Source organism: Oncorhynchus mykiss, chromosome 3 (genome assembly GCF_057628025.1).
Source record: "Oncorhynchus mykiss isolate SJ-2025 chromosome 3, ASM5762802v1, whole genome shotgun sequence".
In the NCBI taxonomy this organism is placed as follows: domain Eukaryota; kingdom Metazoa; phylum Chordata; class Actinopteri; order Salmoniformes; family Salmonidae; genus Oncorhynchus; species Oncorhynchus mykiss.
The window spans coordinates 77,036,975-77,058,702 of record NC_143024.1 but is presented as its reverse complement, the minus strand read 5'-3'; the positions used below and the strand labels follow the sequence as shown (position 1 = coordinate 77,058,702).

At 41.8% G+C, this 21,728-nt stretch overlaps 1 protein-coding gene across 3 annotated transcripts; it reads right to left on the bottom strand.

The window, feature by feature from the left end:
- Positions 1 to 338: 338 nt before the first annotated feature.
- On the bottom strand, positions 339 to 21,165 carry LOC110520399 (M-phase phosphoprotein 8). 3 transcript variants are annotated; one of them, XR_016494811.1, is made up of 15 exons: positions 20,806 to 21,160; positions 16,246 to 16,407; positions 15,056 to 16,087; positions 14,834 to 14,921; positions 14,289 to 14,525; positions 13,914 to 14,036; positions 13,702 to 13,790; positions 9,111 to 11,436; positions 2,849 to 8,874; positions 2,620 to 2,706; positions 2,273 to 2,427; positions 1,933 to 2,090; positions 1,723 to 1,847; positions 1,514 to 1,597; positions 339 to 1,362 (listed from the first exon to the last, which is right to left on the bottom strand). XR_016494811.1 is itself a non-coding variant. In XM_036974927.2 (14 exons), exons 1-14 carry the CDS (start codon positions 20,893 to 20,895, stop codon positions 1,321 to 1,323), a joined length of 2,613 nt encoding a protein of 870 aa, XP_036830822.1. In that variant the 5' UTR covers positions 20,896 to 21,165; the 3' UTR covers positions 339 to 1,320. The 3 variants fall into 3 exon arrangements, 1 of the variants encoding a protein (XP_036830822.1); XM_036974927.2 differs by lacking the exon at positions 9,111 to 11,436 and having other exon boundaries at positions 2,849 to 2,989; positions 20,806 to 21,165; XR_016494812.1 differs by lacking the exons at positions 339 to 1,362; positions 1,514 to 1,597; positions 1,723 to 1,847; ... (1 more) ...; positions 2,273 to 2,427; positions 2,620 to 2,706 and adding an exon at positions 12,665 to 12,730 and having other exon boundaries at positions 4,288 to 8,874; positions 13,046 to 13,790.
- Between the last annotated feature and the right edge of the window lie 563 nt (positions 21,166 to 21,728).

Genomic DNA, 21,728 nt, shown 5'->3' with positions numbered 1-21,728 from the left:
CTTAACATAACCCTTACCATTTTACATTTCAACTTCAAATTGGGTAGGGGCATCCAAAGGATCCCAGATAACACAAAGCATATGAAATGACTCTCCTCCAAACACAAAAGGTGGAATTCCAAAATAAATGTATAAACTTAGCTAGTTGTGCAAGACTTTGTGTAGATGCAATTTTTTTAATGTTTGCATTCTTTTCTCCTTTGAGAAAACAATGCCTGATTCAAAGGTTGTGTGGCAGATTTCAAAACTCTTCCGGGAAGGACTGATAGGATACGCTTGTGCCTCTGTGCCTACATTTGACAGATCTTCAGAATAAACTAGACATGGGTATCCTTCAGTGAATTTCACTGTTTTACTAAGTTGCCAGTTCACAGCAGTTCACAAATGGGGAAATTATTTTAACGATGTGGCTATTAAGGCGGAAGGAATCAATCATATCAAATGAATTCCTACATCTTATAAAACAAGGATGGCAATTCCTGTTCATATTACGGTAGATTATCATTAATAAATGTTTATCCCATATCTGTTGTATGTCAGCAAGGCAGATCATTGCCAGGATGTGCTCTACATTATCATCATCGCAAAAACTACCTTTACAAGCGATCTGGATGTCTATTTTGATAAAGTAGTTAAAATCATGCTCATGTAGTCCTAGACTATTCATCTTTTCTGTTTTCCTCCAATCCCAAGAAGCATGATTCTTCACTCGTAAGGAGTGACACATTAGCCCTTTAGTAAAATTACATCTGAAGCATCATGCTATACTTTAACCCACTCCAACAGTGGCAAATGTGCCTAAATCAACAAACATCCTTCAAACTTGACATTCCACACCTGTATGTACAGACAATAAAATATAGACAACTCCAGAAAGGCAACATATTTTCATTGCTAAAATGGTATAATTAGGAAAAGCATTAACTTGGTCAAAATAATCTGACATTAACTCCTTGCCTATGATGTCATCAAGAGCACAAACAAAACATCAGGTTTTTGTCCCCCTACGCATACACAAAAGCAGAACTCAAAGACTTCAGTTAGAGTATTAATCGTACACAGAAATATACATGATTGGTCAATGGACAGGGTTGATATGCTGTTCTTGTCCTTTAATCCTCTGCCAGAGAAACAGTCTCTCAAACTCTGGGTGGATGCTTAATGTCCAACAACTTTATATGAAGGTAGACTGGTGTGTGTGTCAGTGTTCTTCATGTTGTGTGATTGCACGTGGGTGAATCTTGGTATGTGTGTGAATCTCCCATGCTGTGCTTGGGGTCCAGGCAGCTTGGAAACTCTGAACTTGGCAGGTGCTACGCATCACTGTAGCTGAACACGGTATGCACAGATGAGAAGCTTCACCTGGGGAGAAAGAAAGATTCCATCAATCAAATGTATTGGTCAAATGTAATTGATCAACAACTTGTCAGTCTTTTACAGTAACTGGGCCTAGACTCCCTCTCACCGTGGCCATGAGTTACTCTGCTGTGTGTGTGTATATATGTATGTGTACCTTGGCTGTAGGTGACTCTGCCAGGCGAATGAACAGTTTGTTGATGCCTGGCACTGGGCTGAATGAGTAGATGAAGTGACTGTCCTGTGGGGTGTAATTGAAAGAGGAAAAGATTAGTGACATGAATCAATCAACTAACTATGAGGTAGAACCAAAAAAATCTACCGTTCTCCAGATCAGGAGTACTCGTGATCTAGAATGAGACTCACCAGGAAGATGGGCAGCTGGAACTTGTCGTTGAGCACCACGGCGTGGACACTGCAGGGCCCACACAGCCTGGCTGTGATCTCACTCAGGAAGTTAGCATGGAAGATGAAGAGCAGGATACCGGAGCCTGGAAGGAGAGAGATTAAATGTTTTACCTAACCCCCCAAAACAGTGTGTGCAGGTGATTAGCACTGTTTGTAGGTGAATCCTACCCTCTCCAGGTGTGTGAGGCGATTGTTTGTAGCCGAACTCCAGAGAGAAGTCTGGTCCCTCACACAGTCTGTGACAGGCCAGAGGGAACACCGGCTCCAGCAGGGCCAGCCGAGTCTCAAAGAATGCCCGGATAGTGTCCTCTGCCACACTTGATAACCTGTGTGTGTGTGTGTGTGTGTGTGTGTGTGTGAGGGAGAATAAGATATCACTTTGCTGCTAACAGTATGTGGGGTTACAGTATACCATCTTAACTCTTACATATATATGTACCTTTATTTATACATACTAACTCATAAGTTGACAGAGCAAGAGTGAGAGAGACATGGCAGCAACACTCACATGTTGATGTGGTCCTTGATGAGGTCGTACACAAGCAGGTTGTTGCTAACCTTGGCAAAGTACATGGCCGTATTCTTGTGTTTGGACAGGATGTTACAGTCGGCCCCGTACTCCAGTAGGAGGCGCACCACGTCAGCATTCCCCCTCTTACAAGCCTGAAGAACAGAGGCTACTGGTAAGGAACTATTGCGATAAGTCTAACACAGGACTTTAGCAGAAATTAGGATATTTACAAATAGGAGTCATTGATTAACTTAATCTCTGTGCTTCAGGGGTGATATGTTGATTTCTAATTAAACACAGTATTTGTCTTCATCGCCCCCGTTTTTTTACTTCCTCCGCCGTACCTTCATCAGGGCCGTCTCTCCTCCCAGTGTCGGAGCATTGACATATGACCCTGCCTCCAGGAGGATAGCAACTGTGGTCAGGAAGTTCTGAAATGAAAAAAAAGAAAGGAGAGGGTTAAGTAAGTAAACCTTGCAAAAGACATTTACATACAAACAAGAGTAGTGTATACATGTGTGTAGACTAGACTGTTTGTAATGAGGCGGTTTAAACCAGTCCATCATGTGTTACCTTCTCTGCAGCGTGCATTAGGGCAGTGGTTCCGTTCTTCTGCCGTCCGTTCACCTTCACCCCCTTCTTTATCAGGAGCCTCAGGATGTCATCCTGTCCCCCTGCTGCTGCCAACATACTCAGGGACATACCGCTGGAGTCCTGCAGGAGGCAACACAAACTCCTTCATTACTGAGGACCAGAGCTTTCCATAGCCTCTGGTAGCAAACACTATGGGGAGAGGGGAAGGAATCCAAATGTATCTGTACAGCTAATTGTTTATAGAAAAAAAAAAAAAAAAAAAAAAAAAGTTAAGCTTTCAAAAAAGTGAACTATTATCGACTTACCTAGGGTGTTGTCTTTTCATCCAAAAGGTTTTTAAGTATGTAAAAGCATAAAGCACTGAGCAATGGCGATATACTATATTTACAAAAGTATGTGGACACCACTTCAAATTAGTGGATTCATCCATTTCTGCCACATCCGTTGCTGACGTGTATAAAATCGAGCACACCGCCATGCAATCTCCATACACAAACATTGACAGTAGAATGGCCTTCCTGAAGAGCTCAGTGACTTTCAACATCGCAGTCATATAATGCCTCAAACAAGTCAGTTTGTCGAATTTCTGCCCTGCTAGAGCTGACCCAGTCAACTGTAAGTGTTTTTTATTGTGAACTGGAAACGTCTAGGAGCAACAACGGCTCAGCTGCAAAGTGATAGGCCACATAAGCTCACAGAACTGGACCGCCGAGTGCTGACGTGCGTAAAAATTCTGTCCTCTGTTGCAACACTCACTACAGAGTTCCAAACTGCTTCTAGAGGCAACATCAGCGCAATAACGGTTTGTCGAGAGCTTAATGAAATGGGTTTCCATGGTCGAACAGCTACACCATGTGCAATGCCAAGCGTGGGCTTGTTGTGTAAAGCTCGCCGCCATTGGACTCTGGAGCAGTGGAGATGTGTTCTCTGTGATGAATCATGCTTCACCATCTGGCAGTCCAACGGACTGGGTTTGGAGCATGCCAGGAGAATGCTACCTGCCCAAATGCATAGTGCCAATTATAAAGTTTGTTGGAGTAATAATGGTCTGGAATAATCGCCCAATATCAGTGCCCGGCCTCACTAATGCTCTTGTGGCTGAATGGAAGCAAGTCCCTGCAGCAATATTCCAACATGTAGTGGAAAGGGCTGCTGTAGCAGCGGGGGGGGGGGGGGGGGGGGGGGGGGGGGGGTACTCCACATGAATGCCTATGATTTTAGAATGAGATGTTTAACAAGCAGGTGTCCACATACTTTTGTCATGTAGTGTAGATTCCTAGTATTACAACATCATGAAATCTCAAAGCGGTTTTCCATAACCGTTACAATTCCAAATCCCTGTTGGAACACTAATGGACATCAAGTAAGCTGTATGAATATTCTCAGAACTGAAAGAGCATGTCTTGCGGCTTAGAAAGTTTACGTCAAGTAACAATTTATTAATGGCGCAAATATAGTATCTTACAATAAACACAATAAGCACCAGGTGGTAACAAAAGGCAGCTTGATAACAAATACATGTTGGTGAAAAAAAACTATTTAAGCAATAATGTCCATGTCTTTGGACAGTAAATAGTGGGGTGTGGTTTAAACCCCCGACAATTGTTCTCAGTTAACACCCAACACTGGCAGACCTTATGCAGTTACAACATGAACTGACAACTATGAACTAATTTATTTACATTATTCCTCCTTGATCCAATTAGAAGCAACAAAGGTTTACTTGCAATAGTAACATTATCTAGTAGGCAAGCGGATCAAATAATACAAAGAAGCAACAGCCGTCAAACCCTATACAAGTTAGTCAGCCTAAATTAGTGTTGAGGAACTTAAACAGCTACTGTGAATCAATATGGTTAAGACCGTAGTGAATAATAGCAACATTAATTTAAAAAGTTGAAATGTTTATCGTTTGACAAGAAGCAATAAAACAAGTACATGTTCAGATAATGCCTAATAATTCCCATAATATTTAGTAGAAAACACATGTATAAGAGAAATAGCCTAGGTTGTGTGTGTGAATCTGAAACTAATTCCACATGCAGAACAAAGGATCTGTTTCCAATTGTTAAGGCAGATTTCAGTTTCTTATCAATAGTCAACTTTGGCCAAAGGAGTGGATAGGAGAACCAAAAACTGACTCAAATTGGATGGGAAGTCATCCAACTTTAGTGACCATTACTGTAAAGTTACTAGTGACCATAAACAAGGCTTTGGTTTAGGAACCATAAACTAGCCTTCACAAACTTGCGATGTAAAGGGATTGCTAATAAAAGTGCACCCGTTCTTGCCAACCCCATCAGCTATCACTCACGCTGAGTGCGGATTCCACACTTCTTTCAAAGAGTTTACACTCCCAGTCACTTTGGGTGAAGGGTGGAAAATCGGGATGCATCCATAAATGGGCCCTTTGATAGGATCTGAACGTGTCACTGATGAGATCGAAATTGGGGAGAAAAAAAATATATCTATATATATATATACACACACACACACACACATAAAAACGAATATAAAACAAACTACTGATACATACCGGTAGCTAGGACTCCTAGATAGCTAGTTCGCTAACGTTAATAACATAAATACAATATCCATGATAATAAACTCAACCATGCTTCAAAAGCAATCGAGTATGAATTGTGTAAGTATACCTTGTATTTATAATAAGTAACAATTTACAATGGAGCAGTCTTCATCTAAACATTCTTCTTGACATGATTGGATTTTAAGCGGCTCAAACATCAAGCCATACTCTCTTAGCTGGGCACATATTTCGTACATAAACCCGTGGCTCCAGACTAGCATTTTCCCCTGGTGGCACTAGGCCCTAGTTCAAACACCACTCCGCATCGCCGCACCGAACAAAACAATATGTAACTTTCTCTTTGGAGGAGCAGGGATAGAGTGCCGTGTGAAACCACGCAGTGCGCCTCGTCGGACATGGCCCTTTTAGTGCAATAAACCTTGTGGTTTCTTCAACACATAAGGTCACTGTTATGCCTGAATTCAACCCAAAACCAACAAGAAAGTCTGCACTGTTGGTAAGTCAAGAAAAGCTCTCAACCATGACAGCCTGCTTTTCATTTCTATTCAGTTCGACTCGCCATACATTTGGCATCTGAACTGTGCCAAACTTTTTCAGTTGGTTGCACCAGCCCATGATTTAGTCACAACCCACAAAAATTGCAGCGTCATGCAATACAAAATGTTTGTACTCATCTTATAAAGTCAGTCATAGTTATTTTTTGTAATAGACTACACCGAGATGCTATTCAAGAAATACGTCGTTTAATCTAACATGTCCAATCAGGAATGCATGATTCAAGATATTTTGATGTGCAACATAATCCCACGAATGGCATGGATTTTGGGGTGACAATATGGAAATTGTTATATGAATGTTTTTCTTTTTCAATAAAGATGAATTTGCCTTCATCTACAACATACATTTGGGGCTAATTCAACATCTGTGGAAGTGGAAATTCAAAACACACTAGATTGCTAACTCTAAACATGATACCCACTACTAGTAGCCATGTATTGATCAGTAAATGTAACGTCCCGAAAACTCCAATGAGACCTATATGCCCTCACAATATTCAATGCGTATTTCACTCCCCACTCTGTATCTGAAAGCCATATAAAATATTGTTTGTAAAATAGTTGCTACTGAGCTCAATATTGAGTTTAGAAAAGTATACCTACAGAAAGCTGAGACTTCCTTATTGTTGCACAACCAGAACATGTGTTTTTCTACCAGAGAGAATGGCTCACACTTATCACATCAGCAGGCCCCAGCGAAACAGGGGCAGGTGGGCAGACACTAATATTACAGGAATGAGGATAATGAACTTTACTGTTTGACCATATCATGATATTAGCCGCCCCAAAAAATAGGAAGGTTTGAGTGAGGTGACAATGTAGAATGTGCAGCTAGCACAGATGGACCCCTGAAACCCATTCACACCGCACTTCAACCAGGAATAACCTGCTAAATTCCCAGGTTTGCTGGTCAGTTGTTTTTACTCAAAACCTAACCTAGACATATACACAAAACATTTTGTACATCTGGATCCAGAACCATTTGGTGAAAGTAAAGTATACCAGTATTGTGATCAAAAAGCTAAAGTCAACAGTTTAACTGTATAGATTTGCACAACAATCTACGAAGTTGTTAAAAAAAACTAAACACTATGCACTGTACTTGGTCCATGTTATCTATCCATGTGGAGCATATACTGCATTTCAGTCAGTTATTGTGGCCATTTTTATGCAACATGGTTCAATCGAAACGTGTGGTGCGTTTGGATTCCAAATGTACGTCCATGAGGCCTTGTTGCCATTGCTGACCCAGAAGATTCAGTTTGACAGCCTTTGTAAAGGGCCATTGGAATTTTTTTAATAACAAAAATGTATGATTCCATCCTTCCTTGCCCCCTTTCCCCAAGGTTGCAAATGTGTAGCCCATAGCAAAATACTGAGTTTTGGCACCACATAATGCATTGTCACAATGGAATTTTGTAGTTGAGAATTTCAACATCTGAGAAACAAGTTTGCATGCATAATATATCACTATGTAGTTGCTACGGATACGTTCGTAGAATGAAGTAGATACTTAATTCTTGCTTTACTTCACGAAGTGAGATCAGAGTCAGATTAAATCAAAAGCTATCTTCTCTCTTTCTCCATCCTTGCATACCTTCAACTGTTCAAACTAGTTCAAGGCAATCATAAGGACAGATAAACAGGACAATCTTCTGGATGTCCCAACGGCACACCTGGTTTCTGATGCACAACTGGACTCTGTTGCATCCCTGGTTTCTGTGTCACAGGAATTGGTTTTTCACTATCCATGTTTTGTTTGCCTGAAATATGCCTCCTGCACATTGTCATTAATGTGTTATGCACATAGTTTTTTACATCTTTCCATGTCCTGCCTTGTAGAACTGGTTCAGCTGCAATACATGCATCACATTCCTTTTTACCTGGAATCTTCATCAGTTTAGTGAAGTCTCCTAGCTGCCGCCTGACCGCAGCCTGAGCCTCATCACCCCAAATTCTCTGTTTCCTTGGTATTGCAACAGGACCTGCCTCTAGTCTCTCCTGTGCAGATACGGTCATTGTTCCACCAACTCTTTCCTTAGCACTCTTTGCCTCCGTTTCTTTTTCTTTCTTTGCCGCTCCTTTCTTTGTCTGTTGAGTGGGGTCCACTCTTGTAAGACCCTTCTTCCTTTTGATAGATTTTACTGTGTTGTGCACATAGTTTTTGATATCTCTCCATGTCCTGTCTCGTACAGCTGGTTCATTGTGGAGGCATACTTCACAGTCCCGTTTACCTGGAACCTCCATCATTGAGATAAAGTGTCCTAACTGACGCTTCACCGCAGCCTTAGCAGCATCACTCCACGGTCTCCGTTTCCACACTGTGCCCACCTTACCTGTCCCCTCAGGAACTGCCCCAACAGGAAGCGTCTGCGTTGGAAGTGTCTGGGCATGAAGTGTTGGCGTAATAACTGTATGCGCTGGTAGTGTTTGTGCAGGAAGTGTCTGTGCAGGATATGTTCCGTCAGGATATGACCTAGCAAGTTGTGTACCCACAAAATGGTTCCCTGCAGCATATGTCCCTTCAGGATATGACCTGACAGGATTCGTCCCCGAAGTATACGCACTTGCAGGATATGATCTTGCATCATGTGTCTCTGCAGTATATGTCCCTGCAACATATGAACCTGCTGGATAGGTCCCTGCAGGATGTGTCACGGTAGGATATGCTCTCGCAGAATCTGTCCCCGCAGAATATGACATCACAGATTGTAATCCTGAAGGATATGACTTCTCAGGATATGTCCCAGCATGATATGACCTTGAAGGCTGTGCCTCCACAGTATATGACTTCGCTGAATATGTCTCTGTAGGATATGATGACCCAGTAGGACATGTCTCGGTAGGATATATCCTACCAGTATCTGTCCCAGCTGGATATGTCCCTGCAGAAGATGTCCCTATGAAATGAATAGAAACAGAAGAAAAGGATTCATGAACATGTGCCATTATCATATATTGTGAAGAGGAACAGAGCAAACACTATAGAGTAATAAGTTGCCAGCTTCTCAAAAATGTAGGTCTCGTGAACATGTAAATGACACAAAAACAGATTTTTCCACTGAATGTATCATTTAACCCCTTAAAACACAATGGACATTTTCTCCAAATACCCTGTAAAGCAACTAATACTCACCATATGTAGGAGAAACAACCCTTTCCTCAGATGGCCCTGGAATTACCACTGGAACCTGATCCATTGCAAGCAGCAGTTTGCTGATTTCTGCTAGATGTGCAGCATTTTCAGAGAGCCTGTAGTACTCTTTATGGACCTGGGTGTCATGTCCCAATAACTTTGCCACCTGATCCAATTCACTTTCATTCAAGTTTAGTATTTGGCAATGGATAGCAACCTCTTTCCTCACTGTCGCATGGATCAGACTTTCAGGATTCTTTGCATCACACTCATGTGCACACTTCCTCAGACAGTCAAACCCTCGGATGTAGCTTGCTGCATCCAGGCTACGTGCAAAGACATAAGGGTTGTCCTTTGACACACCAACTTTGTCTCTGTTTGCAATAAGGATCTCAAGAGATGAGATCATCCTCTCCGTTAGTAGGACTGGCATTTTCCTACCATTTTTGCCTTCTATTTCCAACCTGGTTAATTTGTCGTCTCCAAGCTCCTGCTCCAGCCTTGAGAGGTTATTGAAAATGTCTGCACTAGCTGGAGATTTCTTCCTGTTTGTGTACGTTTCCAACAGCATTTTCGCAACTTCGCCTGTCCTTTTTCTGTTGAAGAGAGCTATTTCTGCAAGAAGAGTTTCATTGAGCTTTTTCCAGACAGTGTTGGTGGGGTTCTCCAGCAATTCTTTCTTCGCTGTGTCCTCTGCAACCTTGAGAAACTTCTGAAGTTTGATCAAATCCTCAGTTAGTGAAGACACATCAACTTCATCACACTGAGGGACAGCGCTGAGGGATAGACCGGAAAAACAGTTATTCCAATCGTTTTCAAGAAGTTCAATGAACCTTTTGGCTTGTTCCTCTGCCTCACGGTTCTCTGTCATACGACTCTCCCCAAAAGCTATTTCGGTAGCTCTTTTCAAGGAATAGCCAATCTTTAAAGCAAGAGATGGGGTCTTGTACCTGTCGGAGGCAGGGTCATGACCACTCATTTTCCTGGCAGCATGAACGGCCAATTTGAATTTGGATGGTACACATACTTCATGCAAGTATTGGACATCACAGTCCATCTCATTTACATTAAGTACAAATCTAGCCAATTCCCTCATTTTTGAACCAATGTAAGTAAACTGTGACTTGGCATGACCATGCTTTGCAGATAGTGCATTGCCATATTTACATATGAGGGGATCATTTTTGATGTGGCATGAGATGTCATCTTGATTCATATTGTGTATTATTTCTTCACATCCTCCAGTAGAATAGACAGGCAATGGAGCAAGTTGAGAGGACGCAGCCTGGATCCTCACTCTTTTTCCACCCCTCGTTTCATCTTGTCCTTTTCTGGCATTACATGAGCTCTCATGCTTCCATAAATCTATTTTGTTAAAAAAAGCTACACAGTGTTGGCAGGGTAGGTAGTCACGCACAGAAGCACCACTGTAAGAGGGTATTTTCTTTGTCACAACTTCATCTCCACATTGAAGAATTTCTAAGTTGTGTTGATCGTTGCCTTTGTTACGGAGTTGGTCAAGCAACAGAGACCTGATTTTGGAGAGTTTTGGGAAGCTGATAGCATGACCAACAGCTGCTTCTTCTGCGTGCATCCTTTCTAAATGTCTTGCAATGTTATGGTGCGGTTCATTGCAATAAAGGCAGAAGTACTTTTTGTCCAATTTTCCCTTATCATCACCATCTATCGTACTACATGCGCTGACTGTCATTTTTGTGCTGGAACGTAAGCTTGACCGTGTACCTTTCCGTGGCGCAAATATTTTGCGGCAAGTTTTTTTAGCTTGTGCCGTTTTTGGAGGGTACTGCTCATATTCATCCTCGCATGAGCTTTCTGCATTAGATGGAAGAGGATCTGACCCACTTGGAACATTTGAATCAAGTCTTTGCCGTTCTACCTCATCACCTGAACTGTTTTCGTGAATCTCGTCACCACTCAAACTGCTTTCCTCAGCACCCTTCTTTATGTCACATAAAGCTCTTTCCATGTCACATAAAGTCTTCTCCACATCGCATGAAGTATTATCTCCACCACATGAAGTCTTCTCTTTATTGTGTAGAGAATGTTTCTCTTCCTTGTGTAAATGATTCTCTTCGCATAGAGGAATCTCATCTTTGCAAAGAGAATTCCTTTCGCGGTGAGGATTCCTTTTGCGGTGAGGATTCCCCAGGCTGCGAGGATTCCCTGCTGCACATAAAGGCTTCTCTTCATCACTTAATCTCTTCTCTTCATCACATAAAGTCTTCTTTTCCTCATTTAAAATATCCTCTTCCTCATTTAAACTCTTCTCTTTGCCACTTAAACTCTTCTGTTCAACAGTGTATGCCTGTAAAAGAACAAGTAAATGTAAGATTCATTAACTTATAAAAGGTTAATCTCATGATGCATTTAGTTTCAAATGTATGAAAAGTGGGACGTAAATCAAGCAGCTTCATAGCTGTTGGGAGTTAGTGTTTAACTTTTGTGGCAAAGAGAAATTAGGTCAACTATACCATCATGCTAGACAAAGCTGGTGTCCCCTGCCCTGTTTCATACGCAGAGAAATCTATAAATTGTGAAAACCTCATAGTACTGCTACTTGAAAACATGTACAGTACACATTGTGAGTCATTCAAATGATCGCCTAAGAGCACCTCAACAATGCTCTCAACTTCAATCACAGTCAAGCAAGAATCAATGCAATGGTTACACAGCACCAAACTGCGTGTGGACTGAATTCTTCAATAATAAAAAAAAACCACATTTGACCCATTCAAGGAATAGTTTATGGCTTTATTGTATTAAATCAGCGAACTACAACGTTTTGACATTGTAAATATGTCTGATGAATTAAATAATGTGATGTTGGATGAGATGCTGCATGGAGACGAGGAAAGTACAGAAAAGAAAATGCCATGCAACTAGGCTTCTAACCTCATTTTGCCAATTACTGTTTTGAATCCTCACTATATTCAGTATTTTGTGACCTACATGCAATGATGAGCGTTTGGTGGGTGATTTAAAAGTGTTTTCACAAATAGACCCAAATAAGATCCTGGAGTGTTTGGCAGTCTATAAAGATGCAAAACAAACTCTGGTCCAAATGAATTCTGGTACTTGCCCAACAGTTACAGTTGCAGCAGAACGTTTGAGAAATATAATATATATTCAGCAGGCCCTTAAACACTGATTGGTCCACACTAATACTATTGAGTCCTTATAAATTGTAATAATAAACAACGCTAAATTGGACAACCGAAACAAAAATAATGTCACTGGGCAAGTAATATTTTCCTATGTAAATACATATTGTTATGGCAGTAGTTTGTTGAACTATGAAGGTTTTGTTCAATTCATATTTAAAATTATTATTGTACACAAAGACAACTGTATGGCAAAAGCTGAAATGTGTTACTGGTATTGTAATGAGTGACTAAGGAAGGTTTTTTATTTTAGCTTTTCGGCTATTCATTGTTGATAATGAAGATGAGTGAAATGTCAGTACTGCTATGTCCGCAGCAGTTTTACATGCTCTGCGGTGGTGCAAGAATACTATTCTGAAGGCATTACTGTACCTGAGGTAAATGTTGTATCTTATAGCTTCTTGTGAACTTTGACCTCTTGCTCATCATGTTCTGTGTCTGTTAATGAAAAGATAATACCTGTCTGAGACCATTCTAGCTGTCTCCATGGTAACGTATGAAAAATATCTGACAACTGTGCACAACAAACATTCAATACAATATAATGCTTGGATTTATTCATTGCCAGACAAAGTTGGCACAACAGTTTATTAGGTATGATAATGGGCAAAACTTGTTTTTAAAGCAATGCAATAAACATTACATTTTACAAACTGCATTTTCCTATTCAAGCTTAACACATCTTTACAAAACAATCTGTAGCTCCATTAGGCTAAATTAAACAACAGTAGTTAAAGGGCATAATCTGCTTACCTTTGATTGCTTAGCGGTCCTCAATGGATACAGTCAGCAGGTACTGTAGTCGGATTCTCTCTTTCAATGTCCTGGTATTCAACCTCTGCATGCCATCACTGGCTCTCACGTTATATCCAATATTTAAACTGTTTTATAACTCGATCAGAGTGGCTAAGTTGATCCAGTTGTATCTATGTTTGAACCAGACTGGCTAAATTCATTCTACACAATACATTTAATTAAAGCAGCAATCTGTAACTTAAATTTCCAGTCCTTTGTACTGCGCTTGCTGTCATTTCTGGAATGAAAGTAACATATTGTGGCTTTAATTGTGTAATGAATTATGGTACTTGGTGCTGACCTATATGCATTAGCTAAACATATGTATCAAAAGCTAATCTGTTGCCGCCCCAAGTTGGTTAACGTAAGTTTTTTGTTGGAAAACCAGAGAACAAAGCTAAAGCTTATGAGGAGAGAACTGTGATGTATGTCGCAACATGGTCCTCATTTGAATGAACTCACAAGTATAACCACACACACAGGCTACTCTAACAAGTTAGTGCTTGTACTGGGACTGAATAAATATGTGGAACAACTGGGGATCCCCAAAGACAGGAGCAAAGCAGGGGGAAGAATGCAGGTGAGAGGTACTCTCTTTGGAACACAGAACATACCTCCTGGTCCAGATTGTAGTCCTCTTTGGAATTGAGTGCAAGTTTCACAGACATGTAATCCCCACTTTTCACTGCATCCCGCAGCTCACCTGAGGGACACACAGATTTCACATCAGTAGTTGTCTACATCCATGTGTGGAAGAGAGAGGTCCATGTACAGCCGATGTTGAGAGACTGCTGGAAAACATGAGAGAAAGAGGGTATGCACTTACTGGGAGATAGAGGTGGAGCAGAGAGAATCTCATCCTCTCCGTTCAAATGTTTCTGAAAGTCCTCCAGTGTCATCCAGTCCAAGTTGAGGTCCATTCCAAGGTTAAGAGAGGCTTGCCCTTTGTCTGTCAGTCACAAACCACATCCAATAGTACATTTAGTATTATTTCACATGGCCATTATGAGAGTCTATCCAGAAACAACCATTTGCCCCTTAACACTTGTGTAGATCTGAAAGGATTGGATAGGTGTTAACAATAATGGTAGGTTTTGTAACAGATGTGTGTGTGTGTTGACTTTTCTGTGTGTGTTTTTGTGTGTATGTCTGCATGTATGTGTGTGTGTTTGTTGGTTCTGTGGTGTACCAAACTGCGTACCAGACTTGTCAGCACTCTCCAAAGGGTCTTGATTGTCGTCACAGGCGATGAAGAGCCGTGGCTCGCTGTCCTCTCTCCTCCTCCTCCTCCTGTCATCCTCTTGGGTCCTCCTCTCCCAACGTTGAGCCTCCTCCCTCCGGTCCTCTCCACCGAACTTTGACTTCTGGGCGGGTTCCTCCTCTGCCTCCGCCCTGTCACCAGTCTCCATAGCACCGGGGCTCTGACTGGGCCGAAATGCTGTTAGATAAGGGAAAATAAATAAAAATAAAGAGGTGGCATAAAAGAGGTTCCTGTGTGGCTGAGTTTGTAGTTTGAGTTTGATTCCCACGGGGGACTAGTACGATAAAGTATGAAAATGTATGCACTCACTACTGTAAGTTACTCTAAATAAGAGTGTCTGCTAAATTACTAAAATGTCAGTTACATTTTTGTTTATGTCTTGGTTGAGTCAATATGTAGTGGCTGCGTCCAGTACATTCATACGCAATAAAAAAAAAAAAATAAAAAAAAAAAGCTTAACAACAGACCCTTTCAATTCTTCTCACCATCTGTATGTTTGGACTTATCTGGTTCTGGCTTCCGAGCAGGTGACTCCTTTGTCGGCTTGGTCCTTTTCTCAATTTTCCCTATGAGCTGAAATTTGAACATAAACATTTAAGATTTTACTTGAGGCAGCTTAAGATAGACTTTGAGGGCCCTGCCGCTGGCTATATCACCAGCATTTATTTACTAACCCCGTACATTTAGTGCAGAACTTCTTGGCATACCTTTGGTGGTTTAGTGTTCTCTGTGGTGGTGGGCTGGTGGACCATCTGTTTGCGGGGAACACGGTCCTTGGCCTCGCAGTTCAGCAGGAACTTCTCAAACAGGTTAGTGGAGGCGGTTGGCTCCTTATCCCCACCCACTACAACTTTAGACTCCTCCACAGTCTTGCTAGTGCTTGCCCCTGCACCAGAGGAGGAAGAGGAAGACGAGGATGAGGAAGAGGGAATTTTAGGCGGTGCAGGAGTGGTCTCGTGGCTCTTGCCCTTGGCCTTCTTGTGGACTTGGGCAGGGGCAGGAGTGTCGCTGGAGTCAGAGGTTGGTGTGGGCTCATCCCGGCCCTGGCTCTTGGAGGAAGTGAGGCTCTTCAGTTTTGCGAGGCCGCTTGCGGAGAGCATTGGCGACGAAGTTTCCAGTTTCTTGCCTTTCTTGTCCTGAAGGAAGTCCTTGATGCCCTGCAGCTTCAGTTCTGACTTACCCTTCTTATTCTTGGGCTTGTCATCAGCGCGAGACTTTTCCGTTGTGGTGGTATCATCCGTCTGGGACTCAGATGGCCCCTCGCTAAGCTCCTCTTCCAGGGGGGCGGTGGCCTCATCTTCAGTGGACTCCAGATCACCCCTTCGATCCTTCTTTTTCTTCTTTTTCTTCTTCCCTTCCTCCCCATTCTCTTTTTTCCAGTGCTTCCCTCCATCCTTGGTCTTGTCCTTTCTGTGCTTCTTGGAGGGCACAGGGGCTTCTTCCTCTTCATCGGAGTCAACAAATCTCTTTTTGGAGTCGGACATCTTGGTTCCGCGGCCAGGGGTTGGGGGAGGGGAAAGCTCCTCTTCATCAGACTCCGGTGCCGGACGAGGCCTGAAGTCCTCCTTGCGCTTGTCTTTCTTCTTTTTCCTCTTCTCCTTCAGGGGAGGTGCCTCCTCCTCATCCTCTTCTCTGGGCTTCTTCTTTTTCTTCTTCTTAACATGCAGGTCTGTGGGCTTGTCAATATCACTGTCGCTGTCAGAGTCAGCATCGAATACATCACTCTTCATGGGCAACTTCTACAAAGGAGAGGGGACATTCACATCAGCCATTGAAAGTGATATTGGTTACTCGAAAGGTAGTTAAATGTAACAGTCAGTCCTATAAAGCACTTTCCATTCCAGCAATTAGACTCGCCTTTCTTACAATGGCTATGATCATTCTGGATGGGACTTACCATGCATTTCTTAGCATCTTGGTCTTTCGTGACCTTAGCCTCTGCCAGAGCCCTCTTGTAGCCCAGGAGCACCTCCCTGCAATCCTCCAGGTGGGCCTCAGGCTCCCACGTGTCATCGTCAGAGGAGTAGTTCTTCCAGCGAACGCGGTACAGGACCTCCCCCTAAAGACAAGGGCAAATACAAGTGGGTGAGAGCAATATTACCAGTCCAGTTCTTTCACATCATTGCAGAATATGAAGACTGACTGAGTGACTGTATTGGGCCTACACCTACTCATAGACCTCCTGGGTGTATAAAAAAAACTGACAGAGTTTGTATTAAGTCTGACACATGCCTAATCAGACCTCTCCATCTGAGACAAACACACATTCCGTTAAGCGGCTGTGTCTGGTAATGTGGCACACAGCCAGTACCACACTTCCCACCCAGGGCACTGAGACACCAAAGACAACCAGTCACAGGGGATAACCGTTCTGACACTAGCTAGGTTTCCATTCAATTAGCGACAGATTTTCATGCGAATATTCTAAAATCTGCATGAAAACAATATACGCATTTTCCCACCAGAGATATCTCCATCAAATGTACTTGTTGCGGATAAAAGGCTGTGTGTGATATCATATTGCACATAAACAACTTTTGAGGTTAAATTCCCAAGTTAAATGGGTTTCCATCTCATTTTCAACTCTACTGATTGTTTTGTCACAAACATGTTGCGTTTTAAAGCAAATGTGCCCACTCTTCTATTGGCATGTGGCTCTAGCCGATAGTTCCCAGATACAGTGTTTGTAGGCTACCCACGTGATGAGATTATTTTGGACAAAAGAGATAATTTCTATTTGTCAAATGACAGCCAAGCATGATCATCATGTCACCAGAATAAGAGCCTAGATATTTATTGGAAAGAATCAAGCTCATCATCGTGCACTTTCACCACCCTGTGAAGTTTATCGTAACTTATTTAATCTGTAGCCTAATAAACTGCATGCTTTCCTGAGTCGTAGTGGGAGGACCACAACAGATCACGTGATGCCAAATGTATTTTAATATGATGGTTATTATATTAATATTAGTGCATAAAGGTGCTTCCACTGCCATTTCTCACAAAAAGATCCCAACTTGTCTAGCGTATTTTGTTTTGTCGACATCTGGAAAGTTTGACAAATTTCCATCACTCCTGTCGTGAGATTCTTTATCCAACATGTCCTTTACTCACATAAAAAGGTTGGCTGAAAACCTGGTTACTTTGACAGTAGATTTTGCTTGTTTGTATCATGTGACTAGAGGTTGACCGATTAATCGGAATGGCCGATTAATTAGGGCCGATTTCAAGGTTTACTAAAAATATGAAATTGGTCATTTTGGACGCCAATTTTTTTTTACACCTTTATTTAATCTTTATTTAACTAGGCAAGTCAGTTAAGAACACATTCTTATTTTCAATGACGGACTAGGAACGGTGGGTTAACTGCCTTGTTCAGGGGCAGAATGACAGATTTTTACCTTGTCAGCTCAGGGATTCAATCTTGCAACCTTACGGTTAACTAGTCCAACGCTCTAACCACCTGCCTCACGAGAAGCCCGCCTGTTAAGTGAATGAAGCCACGGTACGTTGCTAGCTAGCACTAAACTTAATTAATCATAATCACTAGTTATAACTACACATGGTTGATGATATTAGTTTATCCAGCGTGTCCTGCGTTGCATATAATCGATGCAGTGCCCATTCGCAAAAAAGGACTGTCGTTGCTCCAACATGTACCTAACCATAAACATCAATGCCTTTCTTAAAATCAATACACAGAAGTATATATTTTTAAACCTGCATATTTAGCTAAAAGAAATCCAGGTTAGCAGGCAATATTAACCAAGTGAAATTGTGTCACTTCTCTTGCATTCATTGCAAGCAGAGTCGGGGTATATGCAACAGTTTGGGCCGCCTCATTGCGAACTAATTTGCCTGAATTTTACGTAATTATAACATAACATTGAAAGTTGTGCAATGTAACAGGAATATATGGACTGATAGATGCAGAACGGTTCCGTATTTCACTGAAAGAATAAATGTTTTGTTTTCGAGATGATAGTTTCCCGGTTTCGACCATATTAATTACCTAAGGCTCGTATTTCTGTGTTACTATGTTATAATTAAGTCTATGATTTGATAGAGCAGGCTGACTGAGCGATGGTGGGCACCAGCAGGTTCATAAGCATTCATTCAAACAGCACATTTTTGCATTTTGCCAACAGCTCTGCTGTTTATGAATTCAAGCCTATCAACTCCCGAGATTAGGCTGGTGTAACGATGTGATGTGAAATGGCTAGGTAGTTAGCTGAGCGCGCACTAATAGCGTTTCAAACGTCACTCGCTCTGAGACTTGGAGTAGTTGTTCCCCTTGCTCTGCATGGGTAATGCTGCTTTGAGGGTGGCTGTTGTCAATGTGTTCCTGGTTCGAGTCCAGGTAGGAGCGAGGAGAGGGACGGAAGCTATACTGTTACACTGGCAATACTAAAATGCCTATAAGAACATCCAATAGTCAAAGGTATATGAAATACAAATGGTATAGAGAGAAATAGTCCTATAATTCCTATAATAACTACAACCTAAAACTTCTTACCTGGTAATATTGAAGACTCATGTTAAAAGGAACCACCAGCTTTCATATGTTCTCATGTTCTGAAACGTTAGCTTTCTTACATGGCACATATTGCACTTTTACTTTCTTCTCCAACACTTTGTTTTTGCATTATTTAAACCAAATTGAACATGCTTAATTATTTATTTGAGGCTAAATTGATTTTATTTATGTATTATATTAAGTTAAAATAAGTGTTCATTCAGTACTGTTGTAATTATCAGTATTACAAATAAATGTTAAAAATCGTCCGATTAATCGGTATGTTTTTTTTGTCCTCCAATTATCGGTATCGGCGTTGAAAAATCATAATCGGTCGACCTCTACATGTGACTAATGTGTTCTGGTTCAAATGAGGTACGCGTGTGACTGCAGCACAGTGAATGGCTGGGTCGTGATTGTAAACAAAGCACAACGAGTCAGGTTTCTCTCCACCCGCCTCCCTCAGAGGCTTTGTTTTCCTTTTTCCCGCCCTCATACTCTCAGCTCAAAAGCAATTTAGATAAGAGGAACTGGCTGTGCAAGTGACTTCTCCACACACACCCCTCCTCCTCATCCAATATTTCCCTCCCCTCTTCTTCCGGAACTCTGGAGGTTTGGTGGGGCTGGGTGTTTCACTCTGAATCACTGTTGAGCCACAATCACATGCCTCAGAAAATCCTATTTTTCTCCCTTTCACCTAACACTCGCTCCATCTCACACAGATCAGACCTACACAAACACATTCTCTCCCTTTACTTATACACACACAGATTCTTGCTTGCACTTTAATAGAAGAGCCTACTGCTTAATCCCTGTGACACATGACCCATGTTGTGTGGCAACTCAGCAGCTCTCCTCTATAGTGTAGTACAGTGATGTCACCAGACTGAAATGTGGTAGCCAGGGACCTTTGCCAAACTCTGCCCCCCCACCAAAGTGAGAACTTACCCTGGTACATAAAAATTAAAAAAGCATTGGGATTGGTGTAAGAAAAATGGTTGACTGTTTTCTCTAATTAGCATACCAGGTAAGTCAGTTGTTCCATGTCAACAAACTAATGTGTATGTAAACTGCCATCTTGTCCATTTCAAATCTTCTCTCCATCAATGAGAGAAGATTTGAAATAGACAAGATGGCGGTATACACATTGTTGGATTACTTCATGGTGCATTTTCTAAATTCCAACGTTCAAACCTGCAACTAGCCATGGAAGTGTAGAAGACAGCGGTGGTTTCCAAGTCGGGAATTGTTTAAGTATTGCCAATTAGAGACTGGTCGAAAATGTCCTGCATGCCCTTAACACTAACTGTTAACGTTACCTAAGTATCAACGTTTATCCGCCAAACTGTAACAGCTAGTAATATCTTAATAGCTCTGGTCTGTACCATCATATTAGGTACTGTGGAAGATTTGCTTAATAGCTAATACGTCCAGTTATTTAGCTAGCTAACTTACACAAAACATGTCTAGACTATTAGCTAGTTTGCTAACGTTAGCACTTTCCTAACCAACTAGCATAGCAAATTCACTAGCACATGTAGCTAGCTCATTAAAGACAATTATGACTTGGTTGTTCAAGGCTTAGTACAGAGGGTTTGTTGTATTTGGCAAGTCTGCGCAAGTGGGGATGGCTGAAGTCCAGAAACGCGAAAGAATAACATCAGTCTGTCCGACCTTGGCCTAGCGCAAGGAGAGGGCGTCGTATGGGCAAAGTTGTGCAGCCATTTCAATTTCCTTTCGGTTGGCTAACTGTGCATGGACATTTTAGCATTTCTAGCTAGCTATGTTGTCTAGTTACAGTTTAAATAAATTCTTCACGGTTCCCAGTGTTTAAACCGTCTCATTGTTGTCACATTGTGTAGCTAGATAAAGCTACCGTTCAGCTAGATGGCTAACAACCAAAACTGCCTAGCAGTAACATTAGCTAGCTAGTTTCGTTACCTCCTCCGTTCGCATGTCAATAATCCTCTCCACTTCGTACACATCTTCAACCTCGTCTTCGCTGTCTCCAGCCTCTGGCTTTTCCGCCATTTTATCGTTAGTTATAAACAATTATTCGTTACTTTTCTTATTATGCCTTAGCCGGTATTACAGCCAAGACCGGAGCTAGCTACAGTACAAGATGTCTATTTTTTCATTTACTTCGCTAGCCACAGTGACTTTCTGCTACTAGCTAGCTGGTTAACATTACAGAGGGGGAGCTGATAGACTAGGTGAGTAGGCGGGGAAAACTAACAGTGCATTTTCACCAGACGTGGCGTCAGCAGGAGAAGGCCCGCCCCCATTCATTCTTGATGGCATAAGGAGAAATGTACAGGGTATTGTGGGAAATGAGCGGCGAGAACCCTGCTAGCAGAGCGGGAGAAAAAGTTGAACAGTAACTAAGTTTGGTGAAACATCTTTGATGTGTTGTAATGGCCAGGTATATTTTCTCATTAACGTGGTATTTACACTGAACAAAAAACAAAAATAAACGCAATGTGTAAAGTGTTGGTCCCATGTTTCATGAGCTGAAATAAAAGATCCCAGAAATGTCCCATACACACAATAAAGCTTACTTCTCTAAAATGTTCTGCACAGAATTGTTTACATTCCTGTTAGTGAGCATTTGTCCTTTGCTAAATAATCCATCCACCTGACAGGTGTGGCATTTCAAGAAGCTTATTAAACAGCATGATCATTACACAGGGGCACCTTGTGCTGGGGACAATGAAAGGCCACTAAAATGTGCCGTTTAGTCACAACACAATGCCACAGATGTCTCAAGTTTTGAGGGAGCATGCGATTTGCAATGCTTACTGCAGGTATATCTCTCTGGTCACCCCCAAAACCAATTATTTCTTTGGTCGCCTCTCCTTCCAGTT